This window comes from Neofelis nebulosa, chromosome 3, assembly GCF_028018385.1.
Source record: "Neofelis nebulosa isolate mNeoNeb1 chromosome 3, mNeoNeb1.pri, whole genome shotgun sequence".
Lineage (NCBI taxonomy): Eukaryota > Metazoa > Chordata > Mammalia > Carnivora > Felidae > Neofelis > Neofelis nebulosa.
The window spans coordinates 205,946,267-205,968,042 of record NC_080784.1 but is presented as its reverse complement, the minus strand read 5'-3'; the positions used below and the strand labels follow the sequence as shown (position 1 = coordinate 205,968,042).

Here is a 21,776-nt window from a genome sequence, read left to right as displayed (position 1 = left end):
CGTCAGATAACAACAGCGAGTAACGAAGACACGTAACAATGACAAGTAAGACGTGGACTCACATGAAGGAACAATGTTCCGTGGCCTCTCAGCTCCTTCTCCAGATGCCATCTGAGCTGGAGACTACTGTTAGCCCATTTTGCAGATGACAAAACCAAGGCTTGAGGAGGTCAAGGTCAAGCATCCAGCCCACAGGTCCCCCCCCCTCCCCTGGACCCACTCACCCACGGAATTTGCAGGTGCAGGGGAACACATCCTCCAATACCGCCACCCAAACAGGGGAGGAGGCGCCACAGGCGAGGTGTGCCAGCAGCTCCCCTCTGCAAGAAGGAGCACATGGTCCGAGCATATGTCGCCTGTTTAGAGCAGAAGCTCAGAAGCCCGTGCAAAGGACAGCCTTCCAGATTCTTATCTTTCTACCCAAAGCGACAGCCAGGGAGGCTCACTAAGTGCATGATGGAGAGGCGGGGGGCACCACCAGCCAGACTCAAATGTGGCCAAAGAACTGAATGACGCAGAGCGACCCTGCAGGGCAGGGCCGGCGACGATGGTCGCTGAGGTCCCCCTGAGCCAGACACTGGAGTAGCCCTGCCTGTGTGTCAGGATGGCCCCAGGCCCTGACAGTCACGCTCCCTCTGATGGTTAGAGACGGTCTCAGAAGACAGAACAACGGGACTTCTAAGACTGGGGTGCAGAGTTGATGGTGAAAGAGGGGATGACCACAGGACACTAGCAGGAGACGAGGACAGTGCTCCCTGACCTTGCGGGTGAGGGGGGTAGCAGGTGCACAATCAGCCAGAGGAAAAACTAACAACAAACGTGAGAACCAAAAGTTGTCTCTAGAATTTTTATAAATTTAATTACGCAAAACAAAATGGACGTCATCAACAAAGTCAAAGGGCGAGTAGCACGTTGGGTAAATCTATCCACAGCAGACACACCAGAAGGAATGTTTTCAAGTCAGTAAAAAAGACACGAAAACCCGATTGGAAAATAAGCAAAACACGTGAACGGCCACTTTGTGCACAGACAGAGGAACCACGAAACAGGTAGAAGCACGTGGGATACCGACCACCAGAGAAAAGCCACCACCAACAGCACAGAGGGTCCCGCCTCTCCTCCTCAAGGTGGGAAAACTGGGCCTGCGGCTGTGGGGGCTGGGGCAGCCCCCCACCCAGGCAGTACATCGCTGGCTTCTGGGAGGTGAGCTGACATAAGTGATGGTAAGGCCTTTATACCTTTGCTGTGCTGACTCTACTAACAGTCGATTCTCAAGAAATAATCCAACTGGGGCGCCTGGGGGGCTCAGTCGGTTAAGCCTCTGACTCCTGATTTTGGCTCAGGTCATGATCTCGTGGTTTGTGAGTTTAAGCCCTGCGTCAGGCTCTGTGCTGACAGTGTGGAGCCCACTTGGGATTCTCTCTCTCTCTCTCTCTCTCTCTCTCTCAAAATAAATAAACATAAAAAAAAAATCCAAGAGGCAGATGCAGAGCCATAAGGGAGCATGACCACAAAGCTAATTTAACATGGAAAAAATATATGGAAGTGGGAAAACATAGAGTAAATTAGGTATGTTCTTAGGATACAGTAAAGTTCCACAGAAATAGTGTTTTTCAAGAGCTTTACAGAGCAATGATCACAAGATAAGATTTAGTGAGAAAAATAAAACTGCCCATGGGATTTGGGATGATTTTTATTTCCTTCTGTTTCCAAAGTTTCTACAATGAACGGGGCCATGTTTATAATAAGAAAAAAGAGAGCCTGTGTTAGTTTTCAAACAAGGCAGCAGGATGGAAACACTCTAGTCTAATGTCCGCAGAAAGGACAAAAACAGACTTGAAGCAGGATGAGCTTCCATGTTGTAGACAAGTGACTTATTCAGGCTTCCACAGCATGGAAGGTTCTGGAACAGTGAGGTGAGTCTAGGGAACAAGACTTTTAAAAAACGTTAACTTTTCCTTTAAAAAGCTCCTAACTTTTCCTGAAAAGGTAGGAGAGAAGAAGCCAGTAAAAAGAGAAAAGCTGAAGGACCCATGATTCTAGAACATTCTGCCCAGGATTCTGCTGAGGGCTATGTCCCACCATCCTGGCAACAGTGCTGGTGGAACGGGCCGTGGTGCAGTGGGCTGAATGTAGGGCCTGGGGGGCTGCCGCGGGGGCTTCTCCAGCTGAGACCCCAGTGCCCTGCCTTCCACCTGTCTTCTGCTTAAGCAGGAAAATCCGCTCCAGGTGTCCTCGGGGCAGGCGGACCCTCCGTCACAACTCCGTGCGCCTGGGCCAACCCTGTGTGGCTCGAAGAGGTGTGAGGCTGCACCTGTGTGACTCCCTCTCAGGACTGGGAGCTCATGAGCACAGTGCCACGCCTGCCGCTCACTCCTCCAGCCACCAGTCACCTGCAAGTCAGGACAGGCAGGAGGCTGCAGGCCACCCACATCTTCCAGGCACTCGGAGCCGAGGCAAACTCCAGCCTGTCCATCTGCAGAATGGGAGGGGTAGTCACCCGCCCCTGCATGCAAGGCCCACAGTCTCCATCGTGAAGCCTCATGAATTTTGGTGAACTTCCTGCCTGTGTGAGGCTGGTCCTTTGTGTCTGTTCATTTTAATTGTACCCTGCTCTGTCACCTCTGTATTAGTGTTCGAGCACGTCCATGAGGTCAGCTTGTGACATAAGCGAAAGGTGCTCCTGATGTGTGCACTGCCGGTGGATTCCTGCTACAGGGGCTTGGGGGGGGGGGGGGGGGGGGGTGTGTGTTCATCGCTGTCCAAGGTCCTGGCCCACAGGCATGTCTTTCCTGATCATCCCACCAGCTGCCACATTCTTCCCTCCTCAGACCCTCTGCAGCTTCCCTGCAAGATGGGACTGTCTCTCAAGGCCACCGTGGGGCTTCTCTTCCCTTTCCTCAGCTCAGCCTCAGCGTTTGTGCTATGGTGAGTGAGGCCTTGGGAAGCTGTCTGTGAGGCAAACAAGCCGTGTCCACTGTGGGACACGTCAGGAAACCAGGAGACAGAGCGGGTGTCCACTGGCTGGACCCAGAAAGGGGGGCAGGTCAAAAGCTGAAAAATTCACGTATCCTGTCAAAGAATTCCTGATGATTTCCTATCATCCTTGCAAAAAAGTTATCCGCTTACCAATCAGCTCTGTGCCGCAGGGTCAGAGGCCCTGACGAAGAAAGCCACCCAGCGGGTTGTGACAATAACTCATTCCCTCTGGACACGGCTGAGGAAGCTGGACTTGCACCTCAAAAACAGATGTTTGCACCGTCTGTAACAGCAGGGTCTGGTGCAGCCACACGGGGAGCCACGCGGCTGGAAGGGAAAGTGGGCACATCTCCAGAAATAAATGCAAATGACCATCTCTATGCATCTCATGTTGAATGAAATAAAATAACCTGCTGTGAGTAACACCGGGGGCACAGTCTCAAAGAAAGGAACGGTCTCGGTCTCGAGCGGGTTGGAAGCAGTCCACGCTGTGTGTGCTAAGGACAAACGCACTGTTGATAAAAGTCTCAGGTGATAATGAGCGCTGGTGAGGATGTACAGAAGGTGGGGCCTCACGCACGACTAGTGGACACAGAACTGCAGACCCTCTGGAAACCAGTCGATAGCACCTCAAAAAGCTGACCACAGAGTTAGCATATGGTGCAGTGATCCTACTTCTGCACACACACCCAAGAGAAATGAAAACCTCTGACTGTACAAAAACGTGTTCACGAATCTGCAGAGCAGGACTATCCATGGCAGCAAAAAGGATCAACAACGCACATGCACATCGACGGTGACCAACAAAACGGCAGAATACTACTCAGCCACAAAAAGGAAGGCGGCGCTGGCATTTGCTACAACGCTGATGAGCGAAAGGAGACACGCTCAGCGAAAGGAGACAGGCTCACGTATTGTGTGATTCTGGTTCTCTGAACTGTCCAGAAGGGGCAGATCCATGGAGACACAAAGTAAATCGGGGGCTGCTTGGGGCTGGGGGAGGGGTGAGGAGTGACTGCAGACCCCACACGGAAAAGCCCAACACCACTGGGCAGACACAGCCAAAGCAGGCAGGGCCCCGGTGGGAGGACCAAGGGTGGTGATGACACAACGGCCATGTGTGAACCCAGCACCTCTCTTCTGATGCTGAGGACGGAGCTGGGGCAATGCTCACTGAATCTGCTTTGTTCCGGATAAGTCCAGGGTGTGGGGACCAAGGGAAGGGACAGCGGCCTGGAGTCAAAAGAGGTGTGGAGGTGTCAGGGTCCCGCAGACCCCCACCGGGCCTGCCTTTCCTGGTCCCCTGCCTCTACGGGGGAGCCCAGGAGGAGCCCTGGAGGCACGGCCTGAGAATATGCCCAGGGAGTCCCCAGGATCCCACCACAGCCCCAGGGGCTCCACTTCCAAGGCCAGGACAGTGAGCAAAGAGAGATGGAAAGCATACTCAGAGGCGGCCATGGCCCAGTTCTCCCGAACGCGGCTCACCCAGGGCCAGGAGGGGCCACGATGACGCAAGGGGGTGGGCTGAGGCAGTCAGGCCCAGGAGGGCCTCGTACCATCTGCTTAACTGCCTGCCGTGCTGGTGTCTGACACCGGCCACCTCCCACCTCCCCTGGCACGCCTGAGAAGCTGAGGGAAGCGGGTCAGCACTTAGGGAATGAGCCCTGATGCAGACAGAGGAACCTGGCTGTGGCCAGAGATGGCCCTTACCTGGAGCCCGACAGGCACCGAGGCTCCTGCTCGGCCTCCTCTCCCTGCTGACTTTCCAGCCTGGCCGTCGAGGGCTGCCCTGCATCCTGCGGTCCGGCCTCAGGCCCCCTTTTCGGACTGGCGGCGGCGCCCGCTCCAGGTGACCTGTCTGCTGCATCGAGCTGAGGACCTGAGGTGTGTGTCAGGCACTTGTTGGAAGTAGGGGCGTCCTCTGGGGGCAGGGGGCACGGGGCGTCCGTGGGCAACGCCTCTGGCGTAGGTCGGGCCTCCTCCTGTCTCTCGGCAGGGCCCTTGGTGCCGGCCTTGGCGGAGCCCATGTAGGAGGCGCTGATGACGCTTCCCGGGCCGCACTTGTCCCGCAGACTCTGGGCAGCGGCGTCCTCCCTGCCGCCCCCACAGCCCCCGCAGCACACGCAGGAGTTCAGGAGGCAGCTGGTGGCCGCAGCACTGAGTTTGTGGGAGCCACCTTCCATCCCCTCGGCGGCAGGCTCCGACGGGGAGACGCCCTCTCCAGAGGCTTCCGGGGCGGTGCCGGCCACGCCCACGGCCGGGGTCGACTTGGGATTGAAGATGACGGTGGCCGAGAGCTTCATGCCCCCTGTCCGGTGGGCGATCTTCTCCGCCGTCCCCGCTGCGTCCACCCCCGCCTCCCAGCCCTCCAGGTGTGGCTGTGAGTCCAGGCAGCTGCAGGAGTTGGGGCCCAGCGCCCACAGCTTGTCGTCCTGGACGTTGTTGTTAGTGCTCAGGTCCCCCTCCTCTGCCTTGGCGGGCCTGCTGGCCCCTGCCTCCCCACGCCCCCTGCCCTGTCCTCTCTCCTGGGGGCCAGCACTGGCGCTGCCCGCCCACCCAGCCGGGCTGCCCGGGGCCTCTGCAGCCCCTTCCACGTCATCCATGAAGAACACCCTTCCTTCCTCCTCGTCGCCGCCCGGCCGCAGCCCTGCGCTGCCTGGGGAGGCCTCCCCGCGGGGGCTGCCCTCCGCCCCCGGCCTGTGCGCGGGGGACTGGCAGGCGCTGGGCGGGGAGAGGAGGGACGACATCTCGTCCCCGGCCCTGTGGACCATGCGGTTGAGTTGCTCTAGCTCCTGGTCGTCATACTGCATGGAGCAGGCCAGCTCCCCCTCCTGGCTTTTGGCCTTGGCCGAGAGCATTTCCTCGGCGGGGAGGGGTGAGGGAAAGGCGGGCGCCAGGGCTGGGGGCGCCTGGGCGTCTGCCCGGATGGGAAACTCCACGTCTTGGGAAATGCAGAGGTTCCTTTCCAGCGTGTGAAGCTCCTCCTCGGTCAGGGTCTGCAGCAAATCCCTAAAGGGTCAAGATAAGAACCAGGGGTGAGACTCCCAGAGGCCACACCAGCCCCGTGGCCAGGAGTGGACACAGCATCCTCGACGTCTGCATCAGCAGAGAAGCAAGGTGTCAAAGCCTTGCAACGAACTGCGCGTGGCGTACACCTCCCCCGCTACAGGACAAGGCACAGGCGTGCGGGGACCGCTCCGTGCCACGGGTCTGGACAGCAGCTGTCCGCATGGATGCCTGGGATGGTTTCCTTCTTAGAAGTGAGATTGGAAACAAGAGGGCCCTGGTTCTTGGGGATGTGATCATCACATTAAGAAAACCTTCTAGGAGTGAAAAAAAAAGTTGGTTTACGCATAGACTTTCATTCAGCACACGTTCTTGACAGCGGTCTCTGTGCTGGGCCCCGGGGAGACACAGGAAGGCCCAGGCAGGTCCCTGCCCTTGGGGCTGCGCTGGAAGAGCCGGTAAGAGACAGATTTCCATGAACGCTGACTGAGTTACACTAACAGCAACTACGACAAAGGAAAATGCCTGCTGGCTCGAGGGTAACAGCAGGGCACCGGGCTCAGTCTAGGGAGACTTCCTGGGGGAAGGGGCACTGAACCGGAGACCTGAAAGGGGTTAATGTAGTGGCGCTGGGGCGTGTCTAGCGCAGGCCTGCGCCTTGCTCTCTGCCAGCAGGTCTGAGTCCAGGTCACACATTCCTGTCGGTCACGGAAACAGGCAGAAAAGCGTACTTCCCAGAACCGCACAGCTGTGGTGCCTCCTACACTGAGCACGCCCGTGCAGACAGCATCAGATCAAACGACGGAACACGAACCAGGCTCCCAGGCCCCCACGTGCCTTTCCAGTCACCCCCTGCCATTGCCAGCAGCCTGACTTCTAAAGGCTGACGTGGTCTCGCCTGTTCTCATTCCGCACGTAAATGGGAATCGCAGCCCACACTCTTCAGAGGCGGGCTTCATTTGGCAATATCGTATTTGAGTACAGCCTCCAGACGACATGCAGGTAAATTTGAATTTCGGATAAACGACAAACACTCCTAGACATATGAATATTTCCTCGGGTACGTATTCCCAAACGGGGAGCATACGGGACATCCTTGCACTAAGAAAGTGCTCACTGTTTATCTGAAATTCAAATTCAGTTGAGGGTTCTGCTGGTTTTGTCTCGCTGGGTCTGGCAACCCCACCTGGTGAGGTTCTTGTGTGGTCGATGGTCTTGTCTCGTGGCCTGTAGCCTTTCGGGCTGGAAACCACCACGGCTCACCCGGGGAGCTGTTCCTGGTGGGCTCTGACTGCCCCGACTCACCCTCTTGGTGAGCCTCTCTGGGGCATGCACGTGCACATCCCTGCAGGTGCACATGGCCGTGGGGGCGGGGAAGCGTGCCCAGGGAATGCACGTGCGTGTCCCGGCAGGTGCAGACGGGGGCGGGGGGGGGGTGAGCGTGCACACTGGACAGCCCCCATGCCGCTCTCTGGCCTGCTCCCTGGCACTGCCATGCACTCCCGGCAATTTTTCACTTTAAAGTGCTCAGCCTGCTGACGAATGAAGTAAACACCGGGGTACATGCTTGTCAGCCCTTAGGTATGAATGCTGTGAATGCTTTCAGGTCTTCTGCCCATTTTTACTTGGCTTCGCGGTCTCGTTCTTACTGATTGACAGGAGTTCTTTACTTGTTTTGGATTTGAGTTCTTTGTTGGGTATATTCTCCAACTCTGGGGCCTTCCTTTTCACTCTTAATGGTACCTCCTGAAGAACTACAGTTTTTAATTTCAATGAAGTTCAATAAATCACTTTTTCCTTTATGTTTAGTGCTTTTCTGTCCTGTTTAAGAAATCTGCCTACTCCAAGGTCACAAAGATGTTCCTGCTCTTTTCCTCTGTGATCTTCACTGCTTTCCTTTCCACGTGTGTATCTCCCATCTATCCGGAGTTGATTCTTGTAGATGGTTGTGGTAAGGATCCAGACACATTTTTCCTCATATGGATATCTGCTGAGTCAGCCCATGTACTGGAAAAAAGTAAGCATTCCCACTGTTCGGCAATGTCTCCTCTGTCATAAATCCGGGAAACCTGTCTGTGTTGGTCTGTTTCTAGGCTCCATTCTGTTGATGGGGCCAGAAGCCGCTCCTGGGTCTGCACCTCCGTGAGCTTCACTAGAGCGCCATGCCAGGGAGTGTCCTTTTTTACGAAGCACACTCAGCAGAAATGCACACACATTCACAAGCATGGTCACACCAGCATTACTTGTGGAAACAACCCAAAGCCCAGCAGGAGTAGGATAGATAAATAATGTTCTTTTTCTCCAGGCATCTTCTTCTTTTTAGCTATTCTGGGCACACTGCACTTCTACCTGAATTTTAGAATTAGTTTGTCAATTTTCTGCCAAAAAAGAAGAGACAAACACCTCCGGAGATTTTAATGGAGACTTGCACTGAATTCATTTGAGAATAACGGGATATTTTCTCAGTGTTAAGTTTTCCACTCCTTGAACATGGATAGCTCTCTATTTACATCTTTAACATTTTATGTAACGTTTCATTAACTTTCAATGGAAGACTTAGACACCTTCAGACTTATGCTTAACTAGCTGATATTTAGTAATGTTATTTATTGTAGGTGATATTTAAATTTTTATTGTATCAAATACATATGACATGACATTTACCATCATAACCATTTTTAAGTGACAATTCAGTGGCATCGAATACATTCACATCATAGTGCAAACATCAGTACCATCCACCCCTAGAACTCACTCATCTTGTAAAACTGAAACTCTGTCCCCATGAAACACTAACCACACGCTCTCCTCCCTGGCTCTCACCATCCTACTCTCCATCCCTCTGATTCTGACTAGTTCAGGTCCCTCATATAATTGGAATCATACACGGTTTATCTTTTTGTTACTGGCTTACTTCGCCAAGCACGCCTTCAAGGTTCATCTGTGTGGTGGCAGACGTCAGGATTTCCTTCCTTTTTAAGGCTGAATGATATTCCATTGTGTGGCTGGACTATATTTCGCTTATCCACTCATCCATCAATGGACACCTAGGTTGCTTCCACTTCTTAGCTATTGTGAATAACGCCTCTGGGAACACAGGTGTATAAATATACCTTTGAGACACTACTTTCAATTCTCTTGGGTATATACCAGATGTGGAATTGCTGGATCAGGTGATAATTCTATTTTTCATTTTTTGAGGAACCTCCACACCGTTTTGCAAAGCACCTGCAGCATGTTACACTCCCACCAATAGCATACAGGGTTCTAATTTCTCCGCATCCTCATCAACACGGTTATTTTGTTTTGTTGTTGTTATTTGTTTGTTTTGAGGGTAGCCAGCCTAATGGGTAGGATCTTGTGGTTTTGATTTGCACGTGCTCTGACAATGATGTCGAGCATCTATTCATGTGCTTGTTGGCCATTCATAAATCTTCTTTGGAGAAATGTTTAATTAAATCCTTTGCCCTTTTGAATTGGGTTGTTTGGTTTTTGTTGGTGGGTTTTAGGAGTTCTCTATATATTCTGTGTATTGATCCCTTTATATCCCAGATACAAAATAGGAGAATATTTTCTCCAGTCTGTGGGTTGCCTCTTTATTCTGTTGAGAGCATCTTTCGATGCACAAAGTTTTAAACTTTTCAAGTCCAATTTGTCTATTTTTTCTTTGTTGCCTATGTCTTGGTATCCTATCCAAGAAATCATTTCCAAATGCAATGTGGTAGAGCATTTGTCCAGTGTGGTCTTCTAAGAGTTTTATTATTTCAGGCCTTGCATTTATGTCCTGGATCCATTTTGAGTTCACTTTTGTATATGGTGTTACATAAGGATTCAACTTCATATGGTGTGCATGCGTATCTCTCTCTTGTATCAGACTAAGGAAATCCCCATTTATTCCTAATTTGCTAAGAAATGTTTTCATCATAAAATACGTACTGACTTTTTCAAATTCTTATTCTGTAACTTTTGAAATTTTACAAATTAATGTAGCAAAATGCTGATTTTTCAAATGTTGACAATGCTATGTATAGTTTGAACTCCAGAAGACATTACAATGAGTTTTTTTGTATATCCACATTTATTTATATTAATTCACAGGAAGTTCTTCAATCTCTCTTGCATTTCCACATTTCCACCTGAAACTTCTCCTTTGCCTGAAGAACTCCAATTAGCATTTCTCTGTGGGCAGGCTGCTGACACATTTCTGCAGCACTCTGCTTTTGAATAACACTATTTCACCTTCACTGTGGAAGGATACTTCTGCTGGGTATAAAATCCTTGTTGGCAGCTAGTTTCTTTTAGCACTTTTAATACGTATCATTTCATTGCCTTCAGGCTCCCATTGTTTGTTTATTTCTTAGGCGACAGCTGTCAATCTTACATTCTTTTCCAAGAAATATGTGCTTTTTCTCTGGCTGTGCTTAAGACTTCTTTGTTTTCAGCAATTTTACTATGATACACCTAAGTATGTTTTATATTTATCTTCCTTGTAGTTTTCTTGAGCCTCCAAAGTGTGTGGGCAGAGATTTCTCTTCAGTTTGGGGAAATTCTTGGCCATTTTTTTCTTTGAATATTGTTTCTGCTCATTTTTCTCTATTCTTTCCTTCTTTTTTTTTTTTTTGAAGATTTTATTTTTTTAAGTAATCTCTATACCCGATGTGGGGCTTCAACTTACGACCCTGAGATGAAGAGTCATGTGCTCTCCTGACTGAGCCAGCCAGGCGCCCCTGTTCCTTCCTTCTGATTCCAATTATGTGCATTAGAATTTTGAGCATGTTGCACATGTCTCTGATGCTCTGGACATGCCCATACCCGGTGCCTCCCCCCTCCCCCATCTCCATGCACTGGCCCTTCCTCCATAAGACCCCCAGTCTGATCTAAGCACTCTACTCTTTCCCTCCCGGCCTCAGCATCATCCACCACCTCGCCTCCTTCTTTGTCTCTTCTCCCAGTCAGACAGCCAGGGAGGGCAGCAGCCGTGCCCTGGGCCAGGGTCACATTCTACCCAGAGTGCTCAAGACTGGGCTGGGCACAAGGGAAGCAACAGCAGGCCATCTATCAGATGAGCTACAGCCTAGACCAAGCACCCCATCACAGGCTGTGCTTCACCCACCCCCAGGGCCAATGACTCTCCGAGGACCATCCTGCTGGGTCATTCTCCACCACCCGGATTCACGGCACTTTTGGCTCCTCATGGGGGAAAGGGAAGCTTGGCACCAGTAAAGGAAAGCCAGCCCCAGGCCGCCCTGGGCTAAACAGTCCTGCCAGACCCAGGAAGGCTGCTGCAGGAGCGCACAGGGTCATCAGCTCCACCAAAGGCATGGAAGGGGGCCTCCAGGGACTGGAGCCATAAGACCCCAGTAAGAAAGACCTCAGAGTCCAAGACTGCAGGGCTAGGGAGGTGATCAGAGGACACGTGCTCACTGCCATCCCTCAAGGAGGCCACAGCTGGGTGCTTCAACTCAGAGGGGCCACCCCAGGGAGGGCTCCCCACCCATCTGAAGTTTGGGTTTGGGGGGTCTCCCAAGATGGAGGGGGCTGGCTTGAGGCTCGTTGCTGCTAAAGGCTAAGGGGAGCCCCTTACAGCAGAGAGCAGTCACCCTTCCAAGTGCCACCAAGCCCACAGGACAGCACGCATGGGGCCAAGGGCACCAACACCACCTGGCCCTGTTGCCTGGGACCACTGGGAGAGCCAGATAAGCCACAGCAGGGGAGGGGCATGGGGTGCTTGAGCGAGCTGGGCCCTTCACCCCTACACTGTGGAAGAAACAAATGAGAGCCCTCGGACAAATACCATTCTCCACCTGGGCCCGAGCCTCAGCCTGGAGGCTGGCCTGGGGGGACAGCCCTCCCCTGCAGGTTGTGTGGCCCTGGGGGCACCCGCACCACCTCAGTTTCCCCGGGCTCTCCATCTCTCAAGGCCCAGTGCCAGAGCCCTGAGCCAGGGCGGCTGCTGTCATGTTATTGGCATTTTTTACCAAAGGTCATAGTGTTACTGGCCAGGAACAAAGAGCCTGGTTGTGTGGGGAGAGAAAGGTATGGGGTTTTGCGAGGGGACTGTAAACATTATAAACCAATAACTCGAAACAAAGACCAAGGTTCTGGCACCTCTGACTTCACAGAAGAGGACTTCCATCCCCGAGGAAAGGAGGGCTCAGGGGCAACCACGGACTCCCCTCCCCCACTGCCCCTCCCCCACCCTCCCGAAGCACCTCCCCCCCTCCACCTTATTTTCCGCAGCAACGTGTGGAAGGGCCGGAACAGCTCAGACATGTCTTCTGCCTTGCGGTCCAAGTTCAGGGGTCCGTCCGCGTAGACCACGAGGCCACTGCATTCAAGACAAAAGCCAGCATGGCGTGAGGCCCTGCAGCCCCCTCAGTCAGCCCCCTGGGTGAGCCCAGACCACAGCCAGGGGCTCTGAGACCACACGTTTCTCTTGCGACTGAATCTTAAATAAGTTTAGAAAAAAAGCAATGAAGATTACTCAGACTTTATCATCTTCAGAAACTGATTAGCTGATGTTCACTTGAGGGATCATAAAAGAATCATAGAAACATATCTGTTCACATCACTGCTGCAATCAGACAAATCAGCGTCAAGATTTGTTACTAAAACTACCTCCTTGAAAATGGAAACATTGGATTTGTGTTTATATTGAGCACAAATGCAAGGGTTATGAGAATCACAGATAAACCATCCACCCACAGCCCTGGCCAGAGCAAGCAGACCCCTGAGCCTCGGGGGGGGGGGGGGCCTGTCAGGGGTCCCTGGGGGGCAGGATGCGCATCTCAAGGACCCTTGGCACAAAGGGGGTGAGACATCTCACAAATGTGGCATCCAGGCTGCCCACCTAGCCTCCCACGGGGACTCCCAGACTCTGACCTCACTCTCCCCCATCCACACTCTGAAGTCCAGAGCGTCCTGACTGAGTCTCTCCAACTCACTGACCACAGCTGTCCGGCCTCCCGGACCCACACCCGCTGGGACAATCCAATCCTGGCCACTACCTGCCCTGCCCGACCCGAACCCTGTGAGCCCCCTCCCCCCACAGTGATCTGTGTGCTTCGTGGCTCCCCCAACTGCACCCACGCTGTCCCCAAGCCCAACTTTCCCTTCGAGGTCTGGTTCACGCTCCATTGCCTGCCAAGACCAGAGACAGCCTCCTGTCACCCCCGGGCAGGACGGACCCTCTCTCCCCCCCACCAGTGGCCCGTGTGCCATCTGGCTCTGCACAGACGCCCCTCCAGGTGCCCCCTTGCCACAGGTGGCACCACACCCATCTCGCCATAGGCTGCACGGCCCTGCCCAGCTCCCAGCGTGCCCCGTTGCCCTTGTCCGAGGGCAGACCCATCTCTGGAGGACCCTCCTCTCGGTGCCTCCTCTCGGGGCTCCCGGGACCAGCCAACTCAGGCCTTGGCACGTGGCGGGTGCCCAGGGAGCAAGCACCCACAACCCCAGCAGCTGCTCCTTGCTTCCTCATCACAGCACAGGTGAGGGAGGATTTGTCTGCCTAAACAGAGAACGGTCTGCATGTTTCTGCAAATGAACAGAATCTCATCGCTGCATCGGGGTCAGGTCATCAGCACTCAACACAAGGTCCTCATTAGCTCAGGAACGCTTCCAATTCGGTGAGAAAGACTGATGAAACTGAATGGACTATGCTTCCCTTAGAAAGGTGAGACTCATGTGCAAAAAGAAAGATTCGAAAGTCACAGGAAAACACGGGTTGTGCCTCTCCCTAGGGCAGCAGGAGGGTCAGGGCTGCCAGAAGCGTGAGGGCGGGCGGCAGAGGATGCCCCATCCAGGCTTCTGTTCCTTCCGGTATGTTCTATGGGTCTTAACGCGAGCTGACAGTGTTCAGGGGACATCTTCCCCACACAGAACCTTGACTTCATGGGTGAATCGGTGATCTCAGCACAAAGGCAGGAAAGGGGCAGAAAGGGGTGGGTTTGGTGAATCCCCGTCCAGGCTTCCTGGCCACCTGGTCTTTCAGAAAGCAGTGAAAGGGGCCGGGAGGGACTCTGACTCCCCTCCTGGGTTCCAGGAAGGACACTGGCTGCCCCATCAGTCCGTGAGAACCAGGCCCAGGGCTGACCGCGGTTGGTCTGGAGCCTCAGAAATGAACTCGTTACGTAGGAGGGCTCCAGGTGCCGTGCCATCACAGTCCACGCAGGCCCATGCTGCGCCACCACCTAGGGGCAGGGCAGCCCCCACAGCTGAGCCTGGCAGAGGTGGACGGGAGGGGCCCGCTGAGCGCTGCGAGGGGCTGTCAGTGAGCAGGGGAGGACACCCAGCATAAGAGGAAAGCTGGGCTCTTTCCTTAGGCCACCTTTACCTGTCTTCATAATGTCCTTTGATGCACAAAAGATTTTAGCTTTGATGGAGATCAACTTACTACTTTTTTCATTTGCCACTTCTTTTCATGTCAAATCTAAGATTGGCCAAACCTGGAAATATGAAGATTTACCTCCTATATTAGAGTTCTCCAGAGAAACACACACACCAGTAGGGTGTGTGTGTGTGTGTGTGTGTGTGTGTGTGTGTGTGTGTACGGAGGGAGAGTTTGGTTAGTTGGCTTTTTTTTTTTTTTTTTTGAGAGAGAGAGTTATTTTAAGTAACTGGTTCACACAATTATGGATGGTGGCCACATCCAAAATCTGCAGAGTGAGTGCACAGGCTAGAGACCCAGAGACTCAGGTTTGAATCTGAACACAGTCTGGAGGTACAATTCCCTCTCACTTGGGGAACTAGGTCTGTTTTCTCTTAAGGCCCTCAACTGACTGGATGAGGCCCACCCACATTATGAAGGGTAAACCCCATTACTCTGGATCCACTGATTTATTAATCTCATCTTAAAAATACCTTCCAGCAACATCTAAACTGGCATTTGACCAAATATCTGGGTACTGTGGCCTAGGCAAGTTGACACACAAAATTAATCATCACAGGGGGCGCCTGGGTGGCGCAGTCGGTTGAGCGTCCGACTTCAGCCAGGTCACGATCTCACGGTCCGTGAGTTCGAGCCCCGCGTCAGGCTCTGGGCTGATGGCTCAGAGCCTGGAGCCTGTTTCCGATTCTGTGTCTCCCTCGCTCTCTGTCCCTCCCCCATTCATGCTCTGTCTCTCTCTGTCCCAAAAAATAAAATAAACGTTGAAAAAAAAAAAAAAAAGTAGAGAAAAAAAAAATTAATCATCACAGGGTCCAACTTTGTTCTTATGTGTGTGGCTATCCAGTTATCCCAGCATCATTTGTTGAAGATACTAACAAATTCCTTCCTCACTGAATGGTCTTGGCACCTTTGTCAAAAACCAGTTGGCTATAGATATTTGGGTTATTTTGTTGTCTTGGTTTTATTCCATTGGTCTATCCTTATGACAGTACCACACTTGTGATTAATATGACTTTGTAGTAAGTTCTGAAGTCAAGACATATGAACTCTCCAACTTTGTTTTTCTTTTTCAATATTGTTTGGACTATTCACGAGCCATTGTGGTTCCATATGAATTTGAGGTTCTTTTCTATTTCCACTAAAAAAAAAAAAAGGCCAATGTCGTCTTTATAGGAAATGTATTGAATCTATATACAACTTTGGGGAGCACCGCCATCTTAACTGGAGTAGTGCTCAGTCCATGAACATGGGCTATCTTTTCATTTAATTAGGTCTTTAATTTTTTTCACAAAAAATTGTGTTTTGTAGTTTTCAGTGTACATGTTTTCCACTTCCTTGGTTAAATTTATTCCTGGGTATTTTTCTCTTTTGGATGTTGCTGGAAATCTCTCCTTTAAAATACTATTTAATTACATGCGATGAAATATTATTCAGTCTTAAAAAGGCGTGAAGTTCCCACCTGCCACACGGATGAACCATGAAAATATTATGCTAAGTAAAATAAGCCAGACACAAAAGGAAAATACTGCATGATTCTATTTATATGAAGTCCTTAGAATAGTCAAATTCACCGAGGAAGAAAGTAGAATAGAGGTTACCAGGGGCCGGGGGAGGGGCTGGGGAGCTAGTGTTTAACGGAAACAGTCTCAGATGAGAAGGAGAGGACAGTGGCAAGACAGGGTGAACGTACTTAATGCCACTGAGGGTTAACGTGGGGGCACCTGCGGGGCTCAGTCGGTTAGGTGTCTGACTCTTGATTTTTGCTCAGGTCACCATCTCGTGGTTTGTGGGTTCGAGCCCTGTGTTGGGCTCTGTGTTGAAGCCTGCTTGGGATCCTCTTTCTCTCTGCCCCTCCCCGGCTTGTGCATGTGTGCATGTGCTCTCTCTTTCTTAAAATAAATAAATAAACATTAAAACAAAGATTTAAGTGGTAAATCTTATATTATGCATATTTTACCACAATAAAAAAATTAACATTTATTGCTTTGATTTCTGTTTACAAAAGTCATACCTATCATGCTAAGAAATTTTGTTAAGCAGAGACATACTATTTGGTACGATTTTTTTTGTACTCAGCACACTGGGGATGTTTTTCCATGGCTTTTGGGATTTTTCACTAATGTTACTTAAGTGGCTGGAGTATAGTTTTTAAACAATCCCTTAATTCTACATACCCACGCACTCGAATTTTCACGATTAAAAATAACCTTCAGTAAAAATCTTTGTAAACACATATTGTGCCCTGTCGGGTCAACGCAACAAAATTCGGAGAAAGTTCTACGGCCACATGCCAAGCACTAGGGACTCTGAGTGGAAAGGCAGTGAGCACTCCTCACGTACAGCTGCCAGGCTAGTGGGGAGACACAGACCCCATTTACATGAGATACCCCAGATGGGCAAATCTACAGACACAGGAACAGATCTGTGGTTTCCTGGGGCTGGAGGGGGGGTGGGGCGTAGGGGGTGGAGGGGACAGCTAAGGGGTAAGGGGTATGTATCTGTTTGGGGTGACGAATATGTTCTGGAATTAATGGTGACGGTTGCCCAATTCTGTACATTTACTAAAAACCATTGAATTGTACACTTAAAGTGGGTGAACTGTGTGGTATGTGCATTATATCTAACGTATTTTAAAAATAAGCGATCTAGGGTAAATATGTAACCTTGCCGGAGGCAGTGAACACCTGTATGAGGAAGGGCTGCAGGTGAGGCAGGTTGTGTGGAGACTGGGAAGGGGCTGGGTAGGGGGCTGTCACTGGTGGGGAAGCAGGTAGGCAAAGGGACCAAAGGAAGGGAGGCCAGAGCCTCCCAGGGCAGGGGCTTCTGGTGGTAGGACCACAGGATGGAATGTGGGTGGGAGGGGTGGCAAAATGAGAGAGGGGAAGGGATGGGGCTGCCTATAGCTGAGGGGGGGAGGGTGGGGAGGAGGGGAAAGAGGGGAGGGGAGTGGTAGAGGAGAGGGGAGAGGGAGGAGGAAAAAAGGAGGGGAGGGGGAGGGGGAAAAGGGGAGGAGAGTGGAGGGGATAGAGAAGAGGGGAAGGGAGGGGGAGAGGGAGAGGGGAAAGGGGAGGGGAGGGGGAAGAGAGGGGGAGAGGGAGAGGGGGAAAAGGGGAAGGGAGGGGGAAGAGGAGAGGAGAGACAGAGGGGAAAGGGGAGGAGAAGAGGAGGGGGGAGGGGGAAGAGGGAGGGAAAAAGGGGAGGGGAGAGGGAAAAGGGGAAAAGAGGAGGGGAGGGGGAAGAGGAGAGGGGGAGGGAGAGGGGAAAAGGGGAGGGGAGTGGAAGAGGGGAGGGAGGCACAGAACTGGCCCCATTGCAGGAGGGGAAGTGTGAGGCAGGACGGGGAGTGGGTTGCAGGGGTGGAGCAGGAGCAAGGCCTGGGCTCTGGGTTCTGGGCACTTCAGCCTGGGATGCAGGTTCGGGAGAGGGCGGCCCACTCGGAGTGGGGGCAACTGCAGAGGCTGGAGCTGAGGCCGGGCCAGGTCAGCAGCCAAGACCGGGAGGTGAAGCGGGCCTTGCAGGCAGGCCCAGGTAAGCAGGTCCACCCTGATGGGGCCAGTCACCCGGGCACAGAACCTGGAGACTGTTAGTTTCCTTATTCGTGTAAACCAACTCCAACTGTTTTCAGATAAACCGTCAGGAGTGAAACTAGTCTGTCACAGTCAGAACCACGTGGAGACTCACTTTCCCCCGGGACATGTAGCTGAGTGAGGGAGGGCCAGGTCCAGGGTGCCAGGGAAATGGGGGAGCTTGGGCCCAGGGTCCGGGGCTGGTACCTGAGCTGGCCGTGGATACCCTCTACCTGGGCCGGACTGGCCTCCTCCTGAACCTCCAGGCCCCCACATAGCCCTCTCTCAGACCTCAGTTTACCGCCTCTGCCTCAGGCACCTGCCCAGCGGTCACAAGGCAGAGGGCCGGGCTGGCTTGGGTTGTGCCTCTGACCTGTGACGGGCCAGAGAGACCACCTCAGAGGATGTGTTGCTCCTGGGAGAGCTCAGAGCAGGGCGTCTTCTCAACCTGGTGGGAAGGGGCTGGACGTAGGGCGAGGGGGACAGAGTGGCAGAGAGGCTACGCTCCCAGATCCCCCTCTGTCCTCAGGGGATCCCACCAACCCACATCACAGACGTGACCCTAGAAGGCTGTCATTCCAGGAGTGTTGGCTTTACCGCCAACCAAGTGTCTACGGGTCACCCTTCTCCCTTCAGCCAGAGGTCTTCCTGCCTCTGACCCTTTGCACATGCTCCCTGCCCGCAGTCCACCACCTGCCAGGCTCCCATCCTGACTCCCGGAGCTCTGCTCCAGAACCCAGGGAGCCTCTCCCCCATGCTACCAGCTCTTGTCCACTCCAGAGGGTCCTGCTCCAAGCCCCCTACCCCACCCCAGCATCCAGAACACTCCACAGCAACTGCTCGTTTCACCTACCTGTGCACTCCCCACGGGCATAATAGTGTCCCTGGGGACAAGCACAGGGTCAGGTACACAGCAGGTTCTCCACACGTGCTCGCTGGGCAAATACAGACAGAGCAAGGCCCAGGCTCCACCCCGTGCAGCTGTGATGCTGCCTGTCTGGCCCAGAGCAGCCACCAAGGACAGTGAGGAAGGAGAGAGGGAGCATCAGGCACCTGGGGAGGTGACCCTGAAGGGGGCGGCTCTGGGAACAGCTTCCTCCAGAAAGGAAGGAGGATTTCGGCCACGGCTAGGCAGCCTGGCTCTGAGGCTGTAACCCCTGCCTCTGCTCGAGGGCTGGCGAGGTTCTGAGGTGGCTGTAGTGAGGCCACCCTCCTGGCCAAGCCGAGCCGAGCCCCTCTGCTCCCCATGCTCTGCGCTTGGGGCCCCTGCATGTTCCCACTTCTGGCCGGCCTGGCCTGCACCTGCTCTCCCTTCAGTCCAACTACAAAGATGCCTCCCTTCGCTGTGACTTGGAGCCCCCTCATTTCTGGGGACTTCTGAGGGAACTCCACACGGGGCTGCCAGGGGGGACGACAGGGCAAGGGCCCAGCCCACGGGGCCCTCACTCTCCCTCCCAGGACGAGGGACAGAGAAGGAACAGAAGCTCAGATGTGTGCGGGGCAGCCGTGGTCTGCAAACAGGGTGCAGTGATGCCAGTCAGGGAGACGTGGCCTCAGGTGGCCACTCAGTGACAATAGAAAGGCCTGAGACCATGGTCCTGTGGTCACCGGGCCTGGGCCAATGCTGACAGGTAGGCTGGTAAAGGGCTGAACAGACCCACTCGGCAGGCTTCAGGGTGAGAACCCGGAATCCATGTGCTCAGGCTGTCTGATGCCTCACCTTATCCTAAACCGGGGTTTATTTTAAAACCGCCTAAGAGAGTCTGGTGCTCCCATGAGGCTTAGAACAGGCCAATTCCATCCTGACCCGAGATGCAGGGTGCTGCCTGGCCCCCGGGGTGCTGTGCGGGGCTCCTCCCCGCGGGGCAGCTCGTCAGAGCAGGCCGGTCAGTGCGCACCTGCGCCAGCCTTTGTGCGCTGTGAGGCAGCTCCGAAGGAAAGGCAGCCTGGGAACCCCATCGCGCGGCCACAGACCCCACGAGGGGGCTCCGTGGCGGGGGCACCTGATCCTGAGCTTCCAGGCACTCGCCAAGGAATTTAGGAAAGAACCAGGGCCAGGCCAGGGGCTGGGCGCTTCCCGCAAAGCGGGGTGTGAACCGCAGAGGAAGGGCAAAGCCGGCTCTCATGGGAAGGGCTGCAGACCCTAGCGCCCCCCGCCCCATAAACATTAAGGCCCCGGCTCGAAGCAGCGTTTTCTTCTACACGTTTGGCCACAGAGAACCATTGCCTAGAAAGCAAACGATGTAACAAAATCACATGGCCCCGTCCGAGGGGATGCTCCAGGACATGTCAGCCCAGACCACGTGAGTTGGCCCACTGGGGACGTCTGTCCTCTGCCTCCTCCAGCTTCGGGGGGAGGGAGAGTCCCGGAGCCCAGCAATTGAGGCGACTGTGACATGTTGCCCCTCTGGTGTGATGGGACCCACTCCTGTTTTCCCTGATTAGGACACCGTCTCCTGGGGACAAGGACAACAGAAGGAGGCACCAGGCCCAAGGGGTTCTGGCAAACTGAGACCCCCAGGGAAGCCGGCTCTGAGGACACAGCCAGGCCAGGGAGACTGAGGCCAGGCGGCCGCCCCCTTGCCCCACCCAGGAAAGTGAGGTGTCCAGAGGGCGCTGCTCAGGGTTCCCTGGGGTCCTGGGAAGTGACAGCCGCTCGCCCTGGCCCATCTCCCAGCCTTTCCTCAGCTGAGCCTCTGCTTATCTCTGGGGTCTCAGGGCAGCGGCAGGTGCTTCTGGGCCAGCCCAGGGCGGGGTCTGCCCGCAGCTCCCACACTTCCGCACGGCACACCACGAGTCCCGCCCCCTGTGGGCCAGGGAAGCCCCTCTGGCCCAGAAGCTGGCCCCATCCTGCGGCACCGCCACTGCCCTCCCTGCTCCCGCCACCGCACCCCCATTTCCCAAGGAGGGGATTCTGTGCCTGGACCAGTCCTGGCCTCCGCGTCACCCCACACTCCCCCAGGGCGGCTTTCGCTGACGATCACATCCACAATAGGCATCTGCCCCGAGGACTCCCGTCCTCTCTGCCCAGCTGCACGCCTGCACACCAGCTGCCCACCGGGCCCCTCCCTAACTTCCAGGTCCACAGAGACCCCCGTGGCCCATTGCCCTCCTCCTCCCTCTGTGACCGCCCTCCCCCTGCCCCCTCACCTGGCGGGAGAGAAGGGCAGTCCCTGTGTGGGAGTCGGGGTGTGGCTGAACAGCAGTGGACCAAGCCCACAACACCTGGGCTCTGACCTTGGCTCGGGGAAGCTCTGGGCACCCAGCAAGTGATCGAGCACCTCCTGCCTTGGCATACTTAGGGCCCAACCGTGTGCTGCCTGGCGTCTCTGAGCCCACCAGACCCCAAAGGCCCAAGCCTGAGCTCCCCTGCTCTCGCCACTCATCTCCCCCACCCCCCCAGCAGGAAAGGCTCCCGCCCAGGCATGCCCCCGCCCCGTGGCCAGACCAGCTGCTCCCACCTCCTCTTCACCTGACAGCTTTCATTTCACCTCCACGCCAGCCTTGAATGGCTCGGGTAACCCCGTCACACCCGCCCACGGGAGCCAGGGGCGTCCCACCCTCTCGTTACGCGCAGCCTCCCCCCACGGCCCGAGCTGGGCATTCTGCTTCTGCGCGCACCCCACGTGGCTCCATGCGGTGTGCGGGGTGCTCCTCCCCTGGGCTGTGAGTCCAGCGACTGTCCACGTCACCTGTCCAGCCGGGTGTTGGGTGTCCAGCCATCTCGCACTATCTAGGGTGGGGGGGGTCCCCCCCTCACCCTCAGAACACTGGTGAGGGGCGCCAGCAGGCCTGCATGGTGCTGTGCAGGCGGCTGACAGCCAGCGTTGGGGGTG

The 21,776-nt window shown here is 54.3% G+C and overlaps 2 protein-coding genes across 4 annotated transcripts in view; one reads left to right on the top strand and one right to left on the bottom strand.

Annotated features, from left to right (window-relative positions):
• Nucleotides 1-21,776, bottom strand: part of ZFYVE28 (zinc finger FYVE-type containing 28) — a 120,130-nt gene that overhangs the window by 22,823 nt on the left and 75,531 nt on the right. For all 3 annotated transcript variants that reach the window (XM_058719623.1, XM_058719622.1, XM_058719624.1), the window contains exons 7-8: nucleotides 12,212-12,313; nucleotides 4,690-5,988 (exon numbers count right to left, since the gene is read on the bottom strand). In XM_058719623.1, the coding sequence (XP_058575606.1) occupies nucleotides 4,690-5,988; nucleotides 12,212-12,313 (1,401 nt within the window). The remainder of the gene's footprint in view (nucleotides 1-4,689; nucleotides 5,989-12,211; nucleotides 12,314-21,776) is intronic.
• Nucleotides 4,818-21,776, top strand: part of RNF4 (ring finger protein 4) — a 170,742-nt gene continuing 153,783 nt past the window's right edge. Inside the window, exon 1 of the mRNA XM_058719684.1 lies at nucleotides 4,818-4,828. The gene's annotated coding sequence lies outside the window, so the exon portion shown is untranslated. The remainder of the gene's footprint in view (nucleotides 4,829-21,776) is intronic.